Consider the following 21849-nt stretch of genomic DNA (forward strand, 5'->3'; position numbering starts at 1 on the left):
ACTAATGATTCCTCAGTACATCTTGTAGATTAAGCAATAATTTTTTTTTACAAATTCTAAACATTTTAAGTGTATACCTTTTATAATCGTATCATATTCTGTTTCTATAAATATTCAATATTTAATTTCAGTAGAGTGACATTTCCGCAGGCGCAGGCATTTGATTTGTTCACGTTACCAAGGTAACGCATGGAGGAAGTGACGTCTGCGTCGGTGACGTCCCAAATCGTGGAATTCTATCGAGGGACGTTCCCTTTACCTTGGGCATTCCCTGTACAGGGAGTAGGGAGCACACTTTGAAGTACGTGTGGAGTGGAACGCAGGACCAGGAGCGCGCGCCTGTGTGTGCTTGCATGTGATTGGTCACATGTTCCTAACGGAAGGACTCGAGCGCTGCTAGTGTTTTGGTTGCGACACGCGGTTTAATGTAAAAACAATGTCAAATACTGGTGAAAAAAAGCAGTGTTTATGTTTCTGAAAGTAGTACAAGTGGGCCGCGCCAATTAACGCAGTGTTAATGAAGAAAACGTTAAAAAATAATAATAATAGGTAAAGTCGAGAAATACCTGTTGCACTATAGGCAACAGGGCAATTAACGACTAAACATAAGAGCTAATCATAACAGTGTTTATCTCAGCAGGATGGAAACACTTGCTTTCCTTTTGTTACGAGTTTTTGCGGTACAAACCCTGTGCATGTACCTGAACAGGACAGCAGCACAAAGCAGCACACCAAATATAGTGATGGTCATGTCTGATGCCTTTGTAAGTACTCATACATTTCTTCTAAGATGTGGTTTAGCATCAGTACAAAACAGATCCAGGCTAAAATATGTCAGGGACCAAGGCAGTAAACAGTCTCAGTGGTTAAGGTGTTGGTCTACTGATCAGAAGGTTCCAGGTTCAAACCCCACCACCACCAGATGCTCAGATATATAATCTGGTAAAATGTAAGTCACTCTGCATAAGTGCATCTGCCAAAAAAAGCCAATAGATACATTTTAGAAAATCTATAAACACTTCAGGGGAAGAAAATCTTTAATAAATTTTAAATGTATATTTTACTACTAAATTTATTGCAAAACGTTATATATTGCTATATAATAATGTGGTGATATCATGATAATAATATTATTAATATAATATAATATATATGGTCCTGTTTTTCTTTTCTTAAAGTGTAATTAATTTTTTTATCTGACTCTCTCATTTAGCACAAATATGTTAATCAAACCAATTATATAAATATTCCAATCGAATCAACATGCAAAGTGTGGAATAATACGTCCTTAGACTTGAAATGTTTTTAGGGAAGTAAGTTGAGACTTACAGACAGAAAGAGGAATTTAATCCAGACAATGATTAAACTCAGAGTAAAAATTAAGTTGAAAATGTCTGCTAAACGTTTAGCATAGTATGGAAGGACATATAAAATTCATTACCTAATAAAAGTCAAGTGGTTGATTGTAAATAGGGAGAAAGAAAAACAAAAATCTTGTGTTAAATAAAAACATTTAAAGTAATTTCCCCTGTTTTCTACTCTTTTTCTTCTAGTTTATACTTTTAATGGTTAAGGTTACTGGTTACTTATTGGAAGGTCGGGGGTTTGAGCCCCAGTACTGGCAACCCTACCTGCTCCTGGGCACTTTATCCTGGCTGTCCCTGTGCTCTGATCTCGCTTCCTAAGTGCGATATGCAAAAAAAACCCTTTAACTGTACTGTAAGGTGCATGAGCCAAATAATTTAATCTTATAATTATTTATTCATTTCTTTTTTTATGGTGTTTATTGTCTGTTTATATTTCCTCTCATCTTTCTTCTTCTTGGTACTACTATTACTACTGTTGTTTTGTGGCTATAAAGCTTTCACTCAATGCTGCCAAACTGCAATCTTATACTTGTGTGCTAAAATTATGCTTAAAAAAAGGTAGTCAGAGATATGCTACATTCATCTAGTGGTCATAACCTGGAAACCAGAGACAGAAAGAGAGAGAGAGGGAGAGAGGAGAGCAAGAGAGAGAGAGGGAGAGAGAGAGAGTTTTCAGTCTGTTTTGCATTTTAGTCTGAATGTCAGAAAGCTGTGCAGACTTTGCAAAAAGGTCACAGGTAAGTAAATGACAACACAAATTAAGGCTTGAAAATGTAAGGCTTTTCTGTGTTTTCCTAAATCTAGTGCTCTTATAAGAAACTTACAGAGAGTATTTTTGTTTCATTTCTTTGTTTAAAGAAATAATATTAGAAATATCAAACATACATTTTGTGTATTCACTGCCATGCCGAAACCATTTCAGAAGGGTTGGCCTGTATAAGGGGAATAAAACAATTAAGGAGATTTCCAAGGTTTGGAATTGGGTACAGGTTATTAAACGCTGGAAGAATGGTCCATCAAGAATGTTGTTGAAATGTGATCGCAAATAAATGGTGAATGTTGATCACTTAAATGCTTGGTGAAGTTGGATCACACAAAAATCAACAGTAAAAATTTTATATACAGTTATATTTAATAGTAGAATGTAAGAGCATTCCCACACACAGTCTGATAGGAACTTAACAGGATAGGGACAAAACAGTGGTGTGGCCATAAGAAAACCATTTGTTCATGAGACTAATTAGAAAAAAAGACTTCAGGTTGCCGTGGAGCATGAAGACTGGATTTGGCAATGGTAAAAGGTCATGTGTCCAAATTGACCTGATTCTAGAGTGATGGGTGCGTAACAAGGGAACAAGGGAAGCGCATAAAACAGGGCGGTGAACTAGACTCTGGAGGCAATGTTATGATTTGGAGTCAAAGGTATTGAATGACCAACTGCATTTTATTTCTGGTACGTGCATATTTCATGACTCAAATTGTAAAAGAGTCGTTCTGGGAGCATGAGGAATCATTATACACATGGATTTGCAACTACATCTCTTATAAACAAGGACAGAAAAAAAAGTGGTTGCTGAAAATGTTCGAGCAAAAGTTTAAGTTAAAGAAGTCGTGATTGTTATCGGCAATTTCTTAACAATGAGAATCTGTGAAGACCTTCTGTCTCGTGAGATTGTTTCTTTTCGAGTTTGTTTGCACTTACAAAAATGTTGCTGAATCAGTTCATGCTGTGGGACATGAGGGTCACTTGGATCAGACAGGATGTGATAATGATTCTAACTGGTTCCAGTTCAAATATGCTCTAAAAAAAAAATCAAGAAGAAAACTTCAGTTATGCTCTGAGAAAAGGCAAATGTCAGCATGGGGGAGCACAAGAGATCAGGGCGCAGAGATTTGTTAAACATCTCCAATCAACAACATAGTACTGTGATCGTGCGCTTTATTATATGTCTGGCTATATCACTGGACAAAGTTTTAAAGACCATAAATGCACCTTTAATGACCATTCCATGCTCCTCAGTGCTACACAAAAATAATCTCACTGCCGCAAGGACTGCTGACAGCTGCTGTTCCCTGACTGGAAAAAAAAGACAGAGAAGGCTTAGAACATCCATACCATGATGTATTTAAAATTTGTCAAGACAACTGACCGATTGTCCAGGTATAAAACTATATGAAGAATGCATTATGAGTCTTTTGTTTTACATAAGATCAAAATGATAAATAAGTGTGTATCATTCCAGGACTAGGATGGCCCAAGGTCAAGCTGTTTAAACATACCGTCTTATAAAGTACACAAGAAAAATTCACATTTTTACATCAAGTATGCACTGCCAGCTGTCTGTCCATTTCATACTGATAAATACTATATGGCCAAAACCTTGACACCTGTACATGTTCACCTGTACATCAAACTCTTGCCTAAAAGAAGCACATACAGTAAATACAGTATACAGTACAGAACGTCTTTGTACATTGAGCAGTGGTGGCTCAGAGGGCTAAGGCACTGAGTTGCTGATCAGCAGATTGGCGGTTCGATCACCAGGTTGCCACTGTTGGGCCCTTGAGCAAGGCCCTTAAATCCATTTGCTCCAAGGGTATCATCTCTAACCCCAGTTATGCGAAGAAAGAATTTTCCTGTGCTGTAATGTATATGTGACAAATAAAATAAATTATTTTTACTATTACAATTTCAGTTCACTGGAACTAAGAGGCACAAAGATTTTCCGGTAGAACAACTGATGACTAATGACATGTGCATGCATTTTTCAGCTATATAGTTCTAGCATATGGGATGTACTCTAAGTGTTTAAAGGTAAAATGAATAAAATACTGTATAAATGTTTTGGTAAAAATGGTCTGACTTTGTATCCCCGTTAGGATGGAAGACTCACCTTTCACCCAGAGAGCAAGGTTGTCCAGCTTCCATATATTAACTACATGAGGCAGATGGGTTCGACCTTCCTCAACTCCTACACAAATTCTCCCATTTGTTGTCCTTCAAGGGCAGGTACAATGCACCGTCTGTTAAAAATTCATTTTATGTGTGGTGTTGAAATCAAAGCAGGACTTGTGGTGAAATTTCTGAAAGGAGGTGTAAGACCTAATTGATGTTTACAGAAGACCACAAGTATTGTAAGGTGATGAGACTCTTAGCTGCAGTAAACCATTTAAATTGTGCAAAAGTTTAAAAGAAGGCTATATATCCGTGAATGGCAGTCTTGGCTGATGTAGCTGAGAGCCCACTGTAGTCATTATTGTGAACATTTAGCGTGTGGAAAGCATGATCCTTGACACTCAATGGATGGATGGTCACACACAATCATCTGCGAACACTACTTGTATATTACAGGAACTTGGCTGGGCCATTCATGGCCATGGTGTAACTTTTTACATTGGTGGTATCTAAGCACAAGTAAAACACTGGCATAAGCGCATTAATGTAGCAGGGGATTATATAATGAAATAAAGGGAGTTTTTACTTTCGTGGCGTTTTTTTTATTTGGTACAATCAAAACTTCCAGTTTGACTTGAATGTCCCTCGTACATATTTTATTTCAGATAACTTATGTGTGTTTACAGTCTAATGTTAATATTTTGTTAATTTAATGATGATGTGCACTAATTAGAGGTTTATCCTAAAGTAACATTGCCATACCTACAGCTCATTATAATGTATGTTTGCACCAACAGCTATGTGGAGTGGAAAATTCGTCCATTTAACTCAGGCCTGGAACAATTACAAATGCCTTGCTTCCAGTGCCACTACATGGATGGATCATCTGCGGGAAGCTGGATATTACACACACCGGATGGGGAAGCTGGACTACACATCAGGGGGGCACTCGGTCAGGTGACTGGAATAAACATCATTATTTGTTGCTGGAAGTAGAAATGCAAAAAGCAAAAGTCTATAATTTTTTTAATCCCTTATTTTTTACGATTTAAAAAACAAGCCATGTGAATAAAATGTGTGCTTATAGACTGGGATCCAATAGGAACCAACAAAAATGGTGCAACAGAAACATGTACGCTCTATTAGGTGGAGAGCATAAGTACGAAACATAGCAATGCAATGTGTGGTCAAAAAAGAAAGCAAAATTGGCCATGCTCTAAAGGGGGGAGGGATGGGTTATTCTTGTTAATCATTAAAACAGTGGGCAAATCATGGGTGTATGTAAGCGAATAGATAGTGCATACTACAGAGTGTTGCAATATGATGCAGAAAGAAGACAGCTGTATAAAAAGATAAAATTGGCACATGGTAGCCTTCACCCTCCCCATTTGGGAGCTGTCATATGGTAGAGGAGACCTGGCTGATGTGTATAAATTAGCAGGTCATTATTATATATATTCAATCACCTTTAATATGAATAGCACTTTATCCTGTTGTGGCAGCATGAAATAAATGCACATTTTCATCTTTTCTGTGTTCCATTGGGCAGTAATCGTGTAGAGGCATGGACCAGAGAAGTGGCATTTCTTCTGAGGCAGGAGGGTCGTCCAGTGGCAGACTTAGTAGGAAACAGTTCCACAGTTAGAGTTATGGCCAAAGACTGGAACGTCACAGACAGAGCTGTGCAGTGGATCAAACAAAAAGCCACAACCCTGTCACAGCCTTTTGCTTTGTATCTGGGGCTGAATTTACCTCATCCATACCACACAGACGAGCTCGGTCCAACTGCTGGAGGCTCTACCTTCCGCACCTCACCCTACTGGCTTAAAAAGGCAGGTTGTTCTCTATCACATCAGTGATGGTGACAGAGCATAAACAATGTGAAGCATAATATATAGCACAGTATATCAATTTGTAATAATTACTTCATTTTAATATCACAAAGGTTTCCATGGAGCAAGTTTCTCTCCCGAAGTGGGTGCCATTTTCTCAAATGCACCCTGTCGATTATTATTCCACCGTCACCAAAAACTGCAGTGGCAACTTTTCTGAGCAAGAGATCCGAGAGATCCGAGTCAATTATTATGCCATGTGTGCTGAAGCAGACAGTATGCTCGGTAAGCAGATAATGTCTGACATTAAATACAAATCTAATTTGCTTATATTTTTTATTTGATCTACTTTTACTTAAATCCGATAACATCCCTCTGGTGCAGGTGAAGTGATTTCTGCTCTCAGAGACACAGGTTTATTAAACAGCACAATCCTGATTTTTACATCGGATCATGGGGATCTGGCCATGGAGCACAGACAGTTCTATAAGATGTCCATGTTTGAAGGCAGCTCACATATTCCCTTACTTATGATGGGGCCAGTGATTACGTCTGGAATTGAGATCAGCTTACCGGTCTCTCTTGTAGACCTGTATCCTTCTATACTTGGTGAGTTCAACAATGTACTATTTTTAACAATGTTTAAACATAATGTCGTGTGAGTTTGAAGTGACATTGTTTGATTTAAATGACAAATGATAAAGGAAACGTCTATTAATGTGATAGAGTGAAGGGTTGTAACTGCACCTAGTGAGATGATTTCTCATTTGCTTTGTATATTTTTTAAGAACGGATATAAATTTAGGGTTTCAAAGACTTGCTGTAATGCGTTAAACATTTTGTGTGTTTTTTTTTAGTCCCAACTTATCTGCAAATGTCCAGCGTGGCTACGTTATCTTTCCAAATCAGCAGAAGCTAAACTCCCTACTCGTTTGAAGGGCCAGTTTGTAGTGTTAAAAAATCTAGACTTGTAGTCATTGAACAATTTTCATGATACTTGAAGAAAAATGTGGAGAAAGTTGTGCTTCTTTCACGGTGTATTGAATGAGAGGACAATGTATGTTGAGGGAAAGTCTTTTTAATGGTTTCATTGCAACTTTAAACTGTTATTACCTCATATATAAGGTACTTAGACAGCAAAGTGGCTTAGTGGTTAGCACTGTCGCCTTGCACCTCCAGGTTACAGGTTCGATTCCCGCAACCACGCCAGATTGTAGGCGACTGAGATAGGACTTTACCCTTGCACCCTAGGCCTTCTTACCTGAGCACAATGCTGTACATCACAAGTGTCTTGTGTCTGAATGACCAGAAATCTTAACAACCACACTCCAAAATCTAGTGGAAAGACATTTTCAAAAGACCTTACCAGAAGGGGGTCATTATAAAAGGAAGGGGGGACTACTGTAAATCTGGAATGGGTGTTCAGCAAGCACATATCATTTGAGAGCTATGGTCAGGTGTCCACAACAGTTTTTAACAGTAGATACGGTATGTTGCATGAAAAAGACATATCTTGCTTCTTTAAACAAGTGGAATCCACTGTATCTATCTAATCATTTTGATTCATACACATTTTTCACATTTTATACAAATTTCCATAATTTTCTTTTGATTGTGTAAAGCTGCTTTGCGACAATGACAATTATTAGTGCTATACAAATTAAATTAAATTGTATTTTTTTTATTAAATCATGTGTGACAGCTGCTTGAATAAAGTAAAACCATGCAACTAGATTTAGATACTCCTGCTATAACACAACTGACTTAACACATGAAATGTATGATACAAAACATAGAAGTGCACTACACTGCCTTATACCACATTGGTTCGTGTTATAATTATCTGTATTATGCGTGTCAGACTTTGCAGGTATCCCAATACCACATGGTTTGAGTGGTCATTCTCTGGTCCCTCTGATCTCAAAGAGTGATAAGCAATCAACTGAACCTCATCCTGGCTGGATCCTTAGTGAATACCATGGCTGCAATGCAAACGCTTCCACTTACATGCTGCGGATGGATAACTGGAAGTACATCACTTATTCAGATGGCTTCAGTGTCCCACCACAACTATTTGGTGAGCCATTGCTAATAAGCACCAAACTAAACTAAAACAATATGCAGCAATAATAATTTCCAAACAGAAATAGAACAATAGTATATCCAAGCATGCTGATGAGACTAACAGTGAATGGCAGGTAGTCATTAATCATTAGGATTAGCATTGTGAAAATGCACTCTCATCCTTTGAGAGCAACACAGGCTTTCTTGGCAGATAATACGTTAAGACAGTTGGTAATAATATTGCACCAGCATCAATGTTCTATTATCTTACCCTAATCAGATATGTCTAAGGATGAAGCTGAGCTAAAGAATGTGGCGTCTCATTATCCTATTGAATGTCACCATCTGGACAAGCTGCTGCGCTCAGTGGTGGATTACCCCAGTGTCACTGAGGCTGTCCGCCAATACAACAAGCAGCAGTTTCTGCAGTGGAAGCAGAGTCTTGGGAAGAATTACACAGAGGCCATCGCCAACCTGCGCTGGCACTTTGACTGGAAAAGAAATGCTAAATATAATGAGAAAGCAATTGAGGACTGGCTTGACCATAATAATTTACCTCATTGAAGACTGTTGCAAATTAATCTTATAGAATCAAATATACAAATCTAGACTAAAAACTTGCTACAACATGCACTTTCATTTATAATTATTTATTTCTTTCTTTTTTTTGCATATTTGTTTAAAAATGGATCCTGCTTAGTTCACTTATTCTCAGTCTGGTGCTCGAGTGCTGGTAGTAGGATTTAACAAAGTGAGCATTTTTTACTATTATTATTATTATTATTATTATTAACAATTGCAATTTCTTTAAAACTATTGTGAATTAAATGGATAGCAATTTTAATTTCAATGCAATGGTCATACCATGTTATTGCTTGTGCAATGATATGAGTATCACTGGATGGGTATCTACGGTATATTTTATTCAGTGGAGCAATTGACATTCTATTTTTAATTACAAACACTTCACATTTTAATACAGTTTTCAATACGAGTAAGTGTTTTATAAAGGGATTTCTAATAAATTTGGGGCTGTGTTTTTGTTTTTACATCACATCCCCTAAAAATGTTGTCTGATTATGATAACATTACAATTTTTGTAACCTTTTGACTGAGTATATATGTTATAGCGTAACATCATCTCTGTATCTAGAAAATGCTCAAAATGAAAGGTCTTAGAATACAGGTGCCAGCAAAAAGTCTAATGAACCACCAGTTTGAACCAGTTATTTGTGTGTTCATCAGTGAAAAAAAACTCATCTCATCCAGGAGCACCAACTTCTTCCTGGTTGGTAGGATTAGTGTGACCAACAAGACCAAATAAACTATAATCTGTCTTCATCAACTCAACTCCAAGCTTATTCTGGATGTGTAGAAGATGTGCAGTTCTTAGAAGCAGTACCTGCATCTAAGAACTGCACATGTTCTGAACATGTAAGTTTGTTTCAGGTTCCCCGATTTTCTCTTTGCTCAACATGATAATAGGTGCTTGGAATTGCCCATGTTACCTTATCCTTAAGTGTGACTCATTGTGTGAATGTATGCCTGGTGACCTGTGATGAACTGGTGTTCCATCCCAAGTGTATTCCTGCCTAATATTCAGCTTAGAATAGACTGTGACTCTGAACAGAATAAAGTGTTTACCAAAGATGATTAAATGAATTACGTTTTTTTTTTTTTTCATTTTAAACTCAACTATATGGTCGAAAGTTTGTGGACACATTACCTTCAAACTCATTCCATTCTAAACTTGGTCTGCCTATTTGTGATATAACAGCCTCATACTCTTTTAGGAAAGCTTTTCATTAGATTTGCCATTTCAGCCACAAGGGCATTCGAGAGGTCAGGCAGGTTGTTGTTGGGTAAAGAAGCCAGGTGGAGAGTTGTTGTTCCAGTTCATCCAGTTCATGGTGTTCTGTGGGGTTGAAGTCTGGGGTCTGTGCAAGCCACTTTTCCAGTGGAATCATTAGGGGTGCAAAGAGTGACAGTCTATACAATTTTTATGCAGTGTATTAGCAGAAATGTTTTCATTTAAATCCTTATAACAAAAACATTTTTCATAAAGCCAGTTTACATGTTTTAAATCATTTTAAGGCTAAAACACTTTGCTAATTTACTTTTTGAACCTGCTACTAGACTGCAGTCAGAGCTGACAGTATTACTTAATTCGAATTATGTTTTGAATAAAAAAAAGTTTCATCTGCAGATGCTACAAGTGTGCACTGTTGTTTTGTTAGTCACTGATGTTGTCCCATTTTCTTGTGTTTAGCCTACAGCATTATGGTTTCCATTACTGCTGGTGTTTTAATAGTTGCTGATTAGTACAAAAAAACATTACTAGATATTCTGTATGGTCCGCTACCAAAGGAGGTCCATGGGGGTGTTACCCAAAGTATATCACAGCTTGTTTGGAAGCTTGGGTCAAAAAGCATTACATGCCACTGCAGATAGGGTTAAGGACCTTGCTCAAGGGCTCAACATAAAGGGGGGTCCCTGATCAGGGAAGAAAGCATTTGAGGAAGACTGGACTGGAAAGTCGGCTTTAAAGGACAGAGAAGCTGAGGAGAGTTAGATCTATAGGTACTGTAGTAGTGATGCAACCTAAAGAATGCTACTGAAAGGGAAATGTGTTGAGAAGAATAAAGCACTGGAAGTTCCAGATAAAGCAGACGAAGAATTCTAGACACAAAAAAGAAGTCAAGGCAGGATCAGGAAAGGATGCATTAGACATGTTAAGAATGGCGAAAATCAGGTTTAAGAGGCTGAGACGATGAAGGAGAGTGAGCCCTACAGCTGACCAAGTATCCAGTACAAGTATCAGAAAAACACTGAGCCTTCACTAACAGCACGACCTCAAAATGAGAGTTGTTTTTTGAGGTTTTAGGATTAAAGCAGCAGCTCTTAAGTACAAGGCTACAGTAATATCAGATATTTACAATTGACCAACTGCACCTTTAACCACTGTGAACTATTAAACACAAGTCTCGTGCTGTAGTGATATGACACGCTGCAGTATCTCGCGCGGCCTGCAGGGGGACCATCACGCGCTTCAGGCTTTTTCCGCGTCAGCTGCGCACACGCACACAAACAGCGCGCGACTAAACCCGAGTTTAAACAGTAACGGAAAATCGGCTGGGATTATCACAAAGTAGTTATTTTTCGTGAAGCGGTTTGTCGTTAAACACGTTCAGCTCGAGCAGCCGACATTTTGGTGACTGTTTGGTGTTTTTTTGTTTTTGGTGACTCAAAACTAAAACAAACCCCGAGCCTTCTGTGAGGATTCTAAGTAGAGAAAGGAGAGAGAAAGGTTGCGCAGTTTTAAGTGTATGTTGCGTTGTCTTGTTGCGTTGTTATTGACGTTAAATGAATCCGCGTTCAAATAACCCGAAATGTCATGTCGTTAGCTTGCTAGCTCGAGCTGCTGTTGGCTCAGAGAGCGCGCGCCCGCGGGGGGTATTTACATAAACGCGTCTCAACTGAGTTCAACACGCCGCTCATATACATATTAAACTATAGTTAAGCCCGGGTACGAACGGAGAAATTATTATTATTATTATTATTTTTATTTATTATTAACCCGGAGGAATACGAGGCGGTGTGTCCGTGTGAACGCGTCCCGTCCGGGCTGATGTTTGATCCGAGTTCAGATGAAGATGTGGATCCTGAACCGGAGCAGGCGGAGGAGCTCGCGGGATTCCTCAGCAAGGTAACACACACACACCACCATCATCATCAATTCTACTTTATTCACGTAATACAAAAAGAATTCCCTATCCGTTTCCAGATGTAACCTTTGGCTGCGACATGCTGCCTGTGTGTGTAATAAACACCTGTTCACTTGATAAAGCAGAGGGTTGAGGGGGCACTCCACCCTGACACACAGTAAACATGTGTACACTCAGGGTTTCTTGAGCTAACCTCTTTATTAATACTGTATTTATCTTATTGCTGTAAGAAGTTTGTGATTGTCTGTCCCTCTGATGTCAGATGGGGGATTTTGTAAGCACAGTGTCAGTGTAAGGGCATGACTTCAAGTCTAAACTAGTATATGGGTTGTTTTAATCAACACCAACTGATCAATACAGTATATTGTACTGCTATAGAGTAGCTGCTTTGTGATGATGTAAATCGTTAAAAGCGCTATACAAATAAAATTGAATTGAATTGAATATATTCATATCAATCTAGGAACCTCTTGTAGTGATTACCATTGTACTTATTCCCTTTCACGAACTCCGGTCAACATTCACACACTACAGTTAATTCGGGAACGTCAATTAGCCTAATCTGGCACTGAGAGAACAAGCAAACTCTGTGCACAGAGACTTGAGGTGGGAATCAAACCCGGACCCTGGAGGTGCAAGGCAACAGTGCGTGTACACGCATAAACAGACATATAACCCCACACCTACTTACTCACTTGTGACTGGTACTATATATAAGTTCGGATTTGTTGTTGGTCTTTCGGCTGCTTGCAGCAGACAATCCGGTCCGCACATACATTGTGCGCAATTCATAGGTCTTCCTGACGTAACCTTCCCATTATATCCGGGCTTGGGACAGGCACTGCATGCAGTGGCTGGGAATCAAACCTGGGCCTTCTGCATGGGAGGCGAAACACCTACCACTGAGCGACCAGTGCCCATTATATAAGTTCGGACATACTTCACATACTGAGACATGAAGTCTATCCCAGGAGACTTTGGGCACAAGGCAGGGTACTTCCTTAACCTAATTTGCATGTCTCTGGACTATGGAGGGAACCCACCAAACACATGCAAACGCCACGCACACAGACCCAAAACGAAACCACTACGCCACCGTGCCGTATAGGAGATTTCAAAACGCATGGCATTAGGTAATTAAGTAACAACACGAAGGTCAGCAGTTCCGGAACGTCTTTTCAGTTTAAGGATGTTTTCTAAAATCCACACGCACAAAGAGACAAAAATCAGGGTGTGTAAATATCATTCTGTCATGTACCTATAGAATGGCTTTCAGTAGTGGAAAACATAGCAACCACCTCAGACAGGTATGTCACTGTACACTTTGGAAAACAATAGAAGAGCTTTCATATTTATAAGAAATACAACATAGAAGGTGTGAAGAAAACAAATGAATTCACACTCGCAGGATGTGATAGGGTGGTCATGGAGGACTTTTTTAGCACTCAACACACCAGATTTAAATAATCAGCTACTTGGCAGAGGCAGCGTGGTGGTGTAGTAGTTAGCACCATGCCCTCGGATGTCCAGGGTTGAGGTCCTGCCTTTGGGTCTGTGTTTTGTGGAGTTTGCATGTTCCTCTTGTGCTTGATGAGTTTACTTGCACAGTCCAAAAACTTGCGATTAGGCTTCAGGCCTCCTGCGACCCTGTTCAGGATAAGCAGTGTAGAGAGTGAGAGAAGCTCTCTCAAGATTCTTACTCGTGAGCTTAGAACAGTACTTTACCATCACACGCATTTACATGTTTACATCATTACTATTTTTATCATCATAAGGTAAATGTTTGTTAGGTAGTTTGAAATTACATACATATATAATAGTATAGAATTTGTTGTTGTCTAAGATTTAATTGCTTAATCTCAATATACTTCTATCATGTAAGTTAGCTTTTACTATGTTTTCAGATTCCCTGTGTAACAGCTAGAATCAACATGTTAAATAACACAGTAAGCTACATCACAATTAGAGCTAGACATGCCCGTCTCTCTTCAGACAGTAGTATAAATTTTGGTTTGTGTGTAGTATGTGCCTGTGGACACATGTTGTTGTTTTGTTTTACACTGTGTGAGTGTGACCAATGAGTGTGACGGATAAACCATCTGGGATTGTTGTCAAGTAAATAAGGGCATATGTGAATGCTCAGTGATCTCAAGTGATCTGTAGAGTACAGCAGATTAAACTTAAAAGTTAAAACTAAAAGGTCAGCTTAGACTTTTATATTTAAAGAGTATTATTAATATTTTTTTTCTAATGTGCATAGCAGTCCTTTTATAACTATAGTAACAATCTATAATTAGAAAAACGTTCATACAAATCTCTGGTGTTTGATGCTTTACTTTTAGTGGACCAACTATATCCATGGATGGCAGGACCGCTGGGTCGTATTGAAGAACACCACGTTGAGCTACTATAAGGCTGAGCACGAGCGGGCGTATGGCTGCAGAGGATCGCTGTGTCTCAGCAAAGCTGTCATCAAGGTAAGGCTTCCTCCCTGTATTTAAAATCGTTTCCATCTTGTCCTTTAAGAGTCAGTGGGGTTTAACCCTTGCTTTTACCTAAAGAAACCATTGCAGCAGTGCTTTAGTCCGGTCACTCAGCTGTATTACTTTTAACAGACAAAGTTCTAATGCCACCTTCAACGTCATCATGCTCGTCACCTTGTAAATTACTGTCTAACCAAGGCTTGGCCATAACTCGGTGTGATTGTGTCATATTGCATGCTGGAACTATGAGTCCAATGCTTGCCAAGTCAGCTACATATCTGTGTGTTAAAAATTTTTTTTAATACACATTGAACATTGCTGGAAAGTTGAGTGACATTAAAGCATTTGGTCTTTTGCTTTAAAAAAAAAAAAAACAGACAGCAAACCTGATTGACTTTTTTTCCTCTCCCCGCGTTTTCCCTATTATAGCCCTAACCCTATCTCAACTTGTTTTATGACTATGCTTGGTTCTTGGCAAACAAAAAATAACAAAAAAAAAAAATTCAACACAGCCCACATGGTGCTGGAAAATCTGGATCATGTTTAATTTGCTGAACCGAGCCATGCCACATTGACTAAAGTAAAAGCACTGAAGTGTCTCAGCGAGTCACTTTTAAGTTTTGACTATGTTTAATGTCTTTTAAGCGCTTGAGATTCAAAAGAGCCTTCAGATGGCTGATCGTGGTGCTTCCCTTTAAAGTTATTATGAAACTCTTATAAAATGTTACAGAGTGCACTGATACTGAAAAGACAAAACAACTAGAAAAGCTAAAATATTAAACTTTTCAGTTTGTATAGTTTTTATTGTAAGTGAAAGAATCGGAAAGTGTAGAGAAGGCATGAAAGCCGGGGAGTGTACTCCATAGTCTTGTTTAAACAAGCACAGCTTGTTGCCTCTCACTAAATCCGCAGAACGGCTGGGCTCATACACAGATCTTTTGTTATAGTTCCTCAAGTATGCGGAAATAGTCACATGGAGCAGATTTCAGCACAGTTCATCTAGTCTCAAAGTTATACTATTATACCTGCTTTTTTTTTTTTTTATATTAGCCCATTTCAGATTCCAGTCCTGACATATCATACAGTTCTCCAGTATGTTGTCCTGTCAGCAGCAACAGTTTGTGTTTAGTTGGATTTACAACAACTGTTGTATAACGTTTTTACTGGTCTTTAGTCATATTTCTTAATCAGAAACAGATGCCGAGTTGTGACACACAAAACGCCGTCTTTCCAAAGCCTATAAATGATGCAAGAGCCATGTGGTAATTTTTTCAGCAAATGGATGACAGTCCAAGCTGAAATGGCCTTCAGTAAACAAGCAAGTATGCAGTGTGCTGACATTATACCGTTCCAGTCTTTATCAGGTTAGCAGACAAAAACAATAAAGGAAGCAACTAATCGTGCGCTGCAGGAGAGAGCCGAATGAATCAAAACACCACTCTAAATCTGTGTGTGTGTGTGGATGTCTCATTCTCTTTGTCCTTTGGTCTGTTTCTTGTAGCAAGGACTATCTTAGTTTGTACAAAAAAACCTTTAAGGGCCGCATGGAGGTACCGTGTAGAAGGCTTTATGTGCATTGTTGTATGTAAATAAGTAGATCTTAGATCTAACTTACTTAAGTTTGGAAGTTGAAATGAAACAATGAGATTAAACCAGAGAACCTTTTAGTTAAAGATTAGCAGGCAAACAGTGTAATAATTTCTTAGCTTTACTCCTACTTGCAAAAAAAAATTACGTAATTGAATTTAAAGGTGTGATATTTATTTATTTATTTTAGTCTCACAACTATGTATCAAATAAAGGCTGCATGATTTGCACCACAGTTAGGCTTAAATATTTAAAATATATAGATTATGTTAAAACTGCTAAACTAGTAGGCAAATATACAGTAGCTGCTTCAGGACTAAAAGATAGGCAATAGGTTCTATTTAGACACAAACATCCGAATGTAAACAAGAATGAAAAATGAGTCTCAGAATCTGACAAATAACTAAAGAGGAGAATTACTGCCTTGTAAGGATTTTGTAAGTAAAATGTATTATGACCAATGTCAGGCGTGTTATTCCACCTGAACCACGATGATTTATCAATGAACTTAAATGATCAGTGAATGATGCTCCACTCATTTTAACAGCTGTGAGACAAGTTAATTCCTGTTTTTACTTGCATTCAACATTTTACAGCCTAGGATTATCAGTCCCGTTTCTCCATTAGTCCTTTGTCATATGGGATTTTATGCCATATAGATTTTTTTTATATACTGTATACACACCTGTCATTTCCATGTGGTCTATTGATCACGAGGTATAAACCAACCAACCGACTATAGCATTAAAACCACTGACAGTTAAGGTGAATAACATTCATTATATCATATTAATGGTATTTGTGTAATAGTAATTGTGTAAACCTATAAGAACACTGTACTGTGCCCTATTTACTATTTGCACGATTTTCTTCGTTGCTGCTGTAACAAAGAACTTTCCCCACTGTGGGACAAATAAAAGTATAAAGTCTTATCTTATAAGACCACTTTGACTGTTGATGGTAGAATAATTGGTCAAAGATAATGATTAGTATAAGCGTGCTATGTTATGTTTTTCACCGTTTATGTGAACTGATGTAGACACAGATGTGGAACTTGGTTTGGCTCATTATTTATGTAGATTTATTTCTTTTTTCTTTCTGCCCACAGCCGCATGAATTTGATGAATGTCGCTTTGACATTAGTGTAAATGACAGCATTTGGTACTTGCGGGCTGAAGATCCTGATCTCCGGAGCCAGTGGATTGACACCATTAAATTTCACAAGGTAACAACAGCTGCTTGATTGGGTTAGCTGAACTCGATTTATGATTCTTGACTGTCACGGAATTCACAATAATAACACAACACTACAATTATGACATTTACAAGAATAAATTTGTGTATTTTCCTATTTGTGATTAATTTTAGCTTTATAGTCCAGGATATTTTTAGTTTATATAAGAAAAGGTGGGGGGGTGGATCGCCACATTGGCTCCAATTTTGATTTTCAAATGATTTCTTACATTTATAATAGAGATGCAGCTATGACCGATCAGCCGTGGACTTACAGATTCCCATGTCGAGTACACAAGCTTCTGACTGTTTCATTATTAAAAGTCACACAGCTCAAAAGTCTTCGATTGGCCCTTTTCTCTAAACTCTGCAAGCGACTCTAAACTCTGCCAAACCATTCATTAGACACACATACACAAGTTTCAAAACACCATGAGGGCTGATTAGTCTGTATGCTCACAAATCCTCAAAAAGCTTTGAGGCATTTGAGGCGCTAAAACATTAGCGTTTATTAATTATTCTCTGGGTGTTAACTATTGAACTCTGAACTATTCATACACTAACATTCTGTTTGGTTGGATTTAACTATTTGCTAAGTTTGTTTAGAATTAATAATTATTGCGGATGGCAGAGATACTCAGTATGAAAGCTCAGTAAAAAAAATTGCTTTTGTTTAAGTTATATTCAATTCAATTTTATTTGTATAAATGATAAATGTTCAACTTTTGTTTTTAATTTGAAGTTAGTTTGTATTGTTTAAATACCACCTTTTGTTTTAAAAGAAAGGTTGAGCTTATATATTACTTTTCTTGGTTAAAAAGATTGTAGTCAAGGTCTTAAAATTGTAACAAAATAAAAAAAAATGCACTATTTATGAAATTGATACTTACAGAATCACGATATTAATTAAATCGGCACCAAAATAGCTTCATAATGTTGTAATTGTGTGTGTGTGTGTGTGTGTGTGTGTGTGTGTGTGTGTGTGTAAATGTGAGTGTGTCTTACTCTGGTTTAGCGACTTCCTTAAAGCACATTTTTTGTCATTTTTGCATACTGTGTTATTTAAGAAGCTTATTTTCTAAACAGAATCAGTAAAATTACTCCATAGCCCTTAAACTCCGGAGCCTTTTTTTTTTTTTTTTTGCATTACTATGGGTTAATGAATACATACCTATAATAAATACATAGTCGTATCCTTTTTTCCAGCAGAACGTAAGCAAATATGATTAAATTAATTTTAGTTCATTTTAACCAATTATAAAAACATGACTGCAAAAAAACTAATGGTTTACTAGGCAAAGTAATATCGTCGGCACATATGATATTGTACACTTGCTTTTTATTGTTATTTCCAATTGTTTCCATGATCAAATACTAATAATAATAATATATGAAAAATACACTAATCAGGACAGAGATTGGAGAAAGCTTCAGTCATACTGTACAACTTGAACACTTCTCTTGTCTCTCATCCTTATTTATGCGGTTGGCTGTCACTTATGTGACATATCACAGGGAGGCAGAACTAAACAGTCAGTTCACTCTGTGGTATTGGGGTTGAGTGCTGTTATTTTCATGCCAAAAAAATTTTAATTTTTGCTCATTTAAGCATTTGCTTTCGCTGAAAAACTCACACTCGCTTGACGGTCAAACTGTATTTTCTTTCACTTTTTTCAAGATAAGTGAGTGAGTATATTAAGAGAAAACCTTGGACTCTACCCAGTTAACGATGTATTTAACTACAAACAAACTACTTAACAAATTTCATGAAATCGACCATTTATTATTGTTGTTATTATTATTATTATTATTATTATTATATGAACTAGCACGTGATAAAGTACTGCAGTTGCCTGTCTGTAATAATGTGTGGAGGACTTTGACATACTGACTTAACATTTTCCCAATTTGAGAAACTGGTTAGACAGCATGGTTTTAAGTTTGAAAACCTGTCTGTGCATCCCCGAAACATGTTGTCCATCAGGTTTGATGCTTGGTTAATCCCAGTTTTGAGACAGGATTGTGGTGTCTTATCTTCTAGAAAATGGCTGATATCTTGGAAAGTCCAGTGGTCCTGTTTCTTTAACACACAATTTACAGTTCACATGTTGTCCTCATCATGTCTGGGGACAACATGTGAACCTAGTTGAGGTGCTGCTTTTTATTTTTTTTAAATATAGTTTGGATCCAGCACACTTTTCTGTAGAGTTAGAAGTTAGGCTTCCCTCGCTTATTTATTAAGGACCCAGTTTGTTGTAAGCAGTTTTGTTTTCCTTGTATGCAGGTTGCTGATTTGTTTTCAGATTGTTGTTTTTTCAGTTTAGCCAGTGTGTCAGAGAAATCAATAGCATGCATTTGGGGGGCGTAAAGTAAAACAGAATGATTGATCGCTCTGAAGAGGCACAGCCTGAGTAATTCCAGTTGGAGTGCCCTCTGTTGGTTGAAAGTGGCAGTTCAAGCCTCAATTCCAACGCAAAAAAAAAATAATAATAAATATTTACACATTATTTACTAAATGTGCTACAACTGACTACTGATATGATCACTGACTTAAAGGCAGTTTAAATATATTTACTAATCAGTCCTCGGATCACATTTGGATGGGTCAGTTTTGAATTTCTAATCTTTTAACGTGCTCAACTGAAGCATCCCAGGCTTTAAATAGCAAAAGCACTTTGTGCAACGTAACACAAGACTGACGCTGTTATCTTTATCTAATTTAATGATGAAGCTGTCTTCCAGTCATTGTGTTGTTTGCTTGGCAGTGTTGCCATGTTAAGCTGATTTCCTGCTCAGTGAATATATCAATCTATTCAGCTATCAGTTGGTCAACTCATGTACCATTTTAACCCCCTCTGTATGAACATGGACTTGGTTTACTTAAAATATGGAGATGGTTTTCCAGTCAGAAAACCCTTACTCTAGTCTTTTTTGACCTGTTCAGAAACACTGCTGCTGATTAGTCAAAAGTTGCTTGATTCCCTGTTATTGATAGATGATTTCCAAGCCATGGCACATTAACAGACTGAAATCAGTAAATTGGTAGTGCTTTGATTGTTTTATTTGTATTCAGCTGTATTATCTAAATAATTTACCAACGTAAAGTCAAAAATGCTATAAAAACCCTGATGGCCTCAGGTTCGCAGATTATGCCTTTATGTTCAGGCTATCTGTTATTTATTCATTGCTGCCCGGTTTAATAATCAGAGAGTTGATTAAACACTAATCACTGAATTTTCAGCCACTTGCCCATCAGTCATCAATAGCCAAACCTGGTTGTCCAAAATCGAAATTTATAAAATTAAATATTAAATAAATCTAAATCAATAAATCCAAATAAATTTGGACAATTTACAGGTAACAAGTACACTGCTGGGACATTTTAAACTACCATAGAAAGGTGATTAATAAGCTACCATGCTCATTAGACAGCATGTTGTAATTTATATGACGTGTTTATTGATGACTTCAGAGCATTTATGAGAGATGCTTTGGATAAGGGCTTCTGCCAAATGTTTTAAATGTAAGTTACTGTATGGCAGCGCAAAATTTTATAATGATAAATTTGTCACATCATATAAATTACAGCATGCTGTGCAAAACTTTTTATTAGGTATATTAGGAGATTATTTTATTAGGAGATTTTATTGGCACACTTTGGGCCCCTTAGTACCAATTGAGCATCTTTTTAATAGCACAGCGTACATGAGTATCGTCCCTGAGCATATCCATCCTTTTGTGACCACAGGATAGCACGCAATGTCACAAAGAGAAAATTACCTCAAACTGGTTTCTTGAACATGCATGCGCAGCCAACAAATCTGTAGCAACTGCATGATGATATCAGCTGAATAAATTCTTATTTTATCATCAGAAAAGTCAGTATCTGCACGCTTACTGTCTGGTTGCTGTTTCTGTTATTGTGTAGCATGCTGATGCTGCAGTTGAACTTTACACCTGTTAATTATTTATCTGCAAGTTTTAATGTCGCGCCCTGCTTTTGCATTGGTTTTCATTGTGTTTCCTAGTGTGGATGTTAAAAAATGATAAAATGCACTACTTCATATCGACATGACTTACTTAGTGCTGTAAAGATGACCTCTTTTAGAGTGAAGAACATGCAGCTGTGTGCCAACATTGATGGAACCAAGTGAGACGAAGTGCAGCGCAAAGCTGACATATACCAATACATCAGCTAGTAGTTTAAATTGAAAATCTTTGAAAAGTTTAGTTTAAAGAGAAAATCAATATTGTAACCAGGCTATGTACAAGGGTGAGTCCAAAATGATCCACATTCTAGCTTTTTAATGAACTTTTAGAAAAGTCAAATACATAACTTTTTTTCGACATGCTTTTCAATACACTCTTGTCCTTCGGTCAACAAGCTTCGGTGTTCCCTCATTGAAAATGTTTTTGGCTGAGCTGTGAGCCGCTGTCTTCACTTTCTCATCAGAAGTAAATTTTTGTCCTCATAGGGCTGCTTTTATGGGTCCAAACAGCTCCTTTGGAGCAAAATCAGGACTATAGGGAGGATGTTTCACTGTGTTGTCCACAGTGTGTGCAGAAGTGTGCAGACCTGTATTGTCATGCAAGATCACAATGCACTTAGATATCAGTCCTCTGCATTTAATCCAAAGTTTAGACTTCAGCTCTTCAAGAAGC

General features: G+C 37.6%; 2 protein-coding genes across 4 annotated transcripts in view; both read left to right on the plus strand.

Annotated features, from left to right (window-relative positions):
* The first annotated feature begins 385 nt into the window (after nucleotides 1-385).
* On the plus strand, nucleotides 386-9403 carry arsk (arylsulfatase family, member K). 2 transcript variants are annotated; one of them, XM_053481223.1, is made up of 9 exons: nucleotides 386-528; nucleotides 641-764; nucleotides 4248-4377; nucleotides 5061-5220; nucleotides 5813-6095; nucleotides 6209-6380; nucleotides 6480-6704; nucleotides 7957-8172; nucleotides 8440-9403. In XM_053481223.1, exons 1-9 carry the CDS (start codon nucleotides 518-520, stop codon nucleotides 8721-8723), a joined length of 1605 nt encoding a protein of 534 aa, XP_053337198.1. In that variant the 5' UTR covers nucleotides 386-517; the 3' UTR covers nucleotides 8724-9403. The 2 variants fall into 2 exon arrangements, with proteins under 2 accessions (XP_053337198.1, XP_053337199.1); XM_053481224.1 differs by lacking the exons at nucleotides 386-528; nucleotides 4248-4377 and having other exon boundaries at nucleotides 656-764.
* A 1822-nt stretch (nucleotides 9404-11225) lies between these two features.
* Nucleotides 11226-21849, plus strand: part of cert1a (ceramide transporter 1a) — a 28092-nt gene continuing 17468 nt past the window's right edge. For both annotated transcript variants that reach the window (XM_053481058.1, XM_053481059.1), the window contains exons 1-3: nucleotides 11226-11865; nucleotides 14227-14361; nucleotides 17063-17179. In XM_053481058.1, the coding sequence (XP_053337033.1) occupies nucleotides 11788-11865; nucleotides 14227-14361; nucleotides 17063-17179 (330 nt within the window). In that variant the 5' untranslated portion in view covers nucleotides 11226-11787. The remainder of the gene's footprint in view (nucleotides 11866-14226; nucleotides 14362-17062; nucleotides 17180-21849) is intronic.

This window comes from Clarias gariepinus, chromosome 21 (genome assembly GCF_024256425.1).
Source record: "Clarias gariepinus isolate MV-2021 ecotype Netherlands chromosome 21, CGAR_prim_01v2, whole genome shotgun sequence".
NCBI lineage: Eukaryota > Metazoa > Chordata > Actinopteri > Siluriformes > Clariidae > Clarias > Clarias gariepinus.

Bases quoted from the DNA above. Each gene is read 5' to 3' on its own strand.
- arsk (XM_053481223.1), top strand. The intron at 765-4,247 runs GTAAGTACTCAT...TATCCCCGTTAG, and splicing joins TGGTCATGTCTGATGCCTTT to GATGGAAGACTCACCTTTCA. The intron at 6,381-6,479 runs GTAAGCAGATAA...CCTCTGGTGCAG, and splicing joins TGAAGCAGACAGTATGCTCG to GTGAAGTGATTTCTGCTCTC.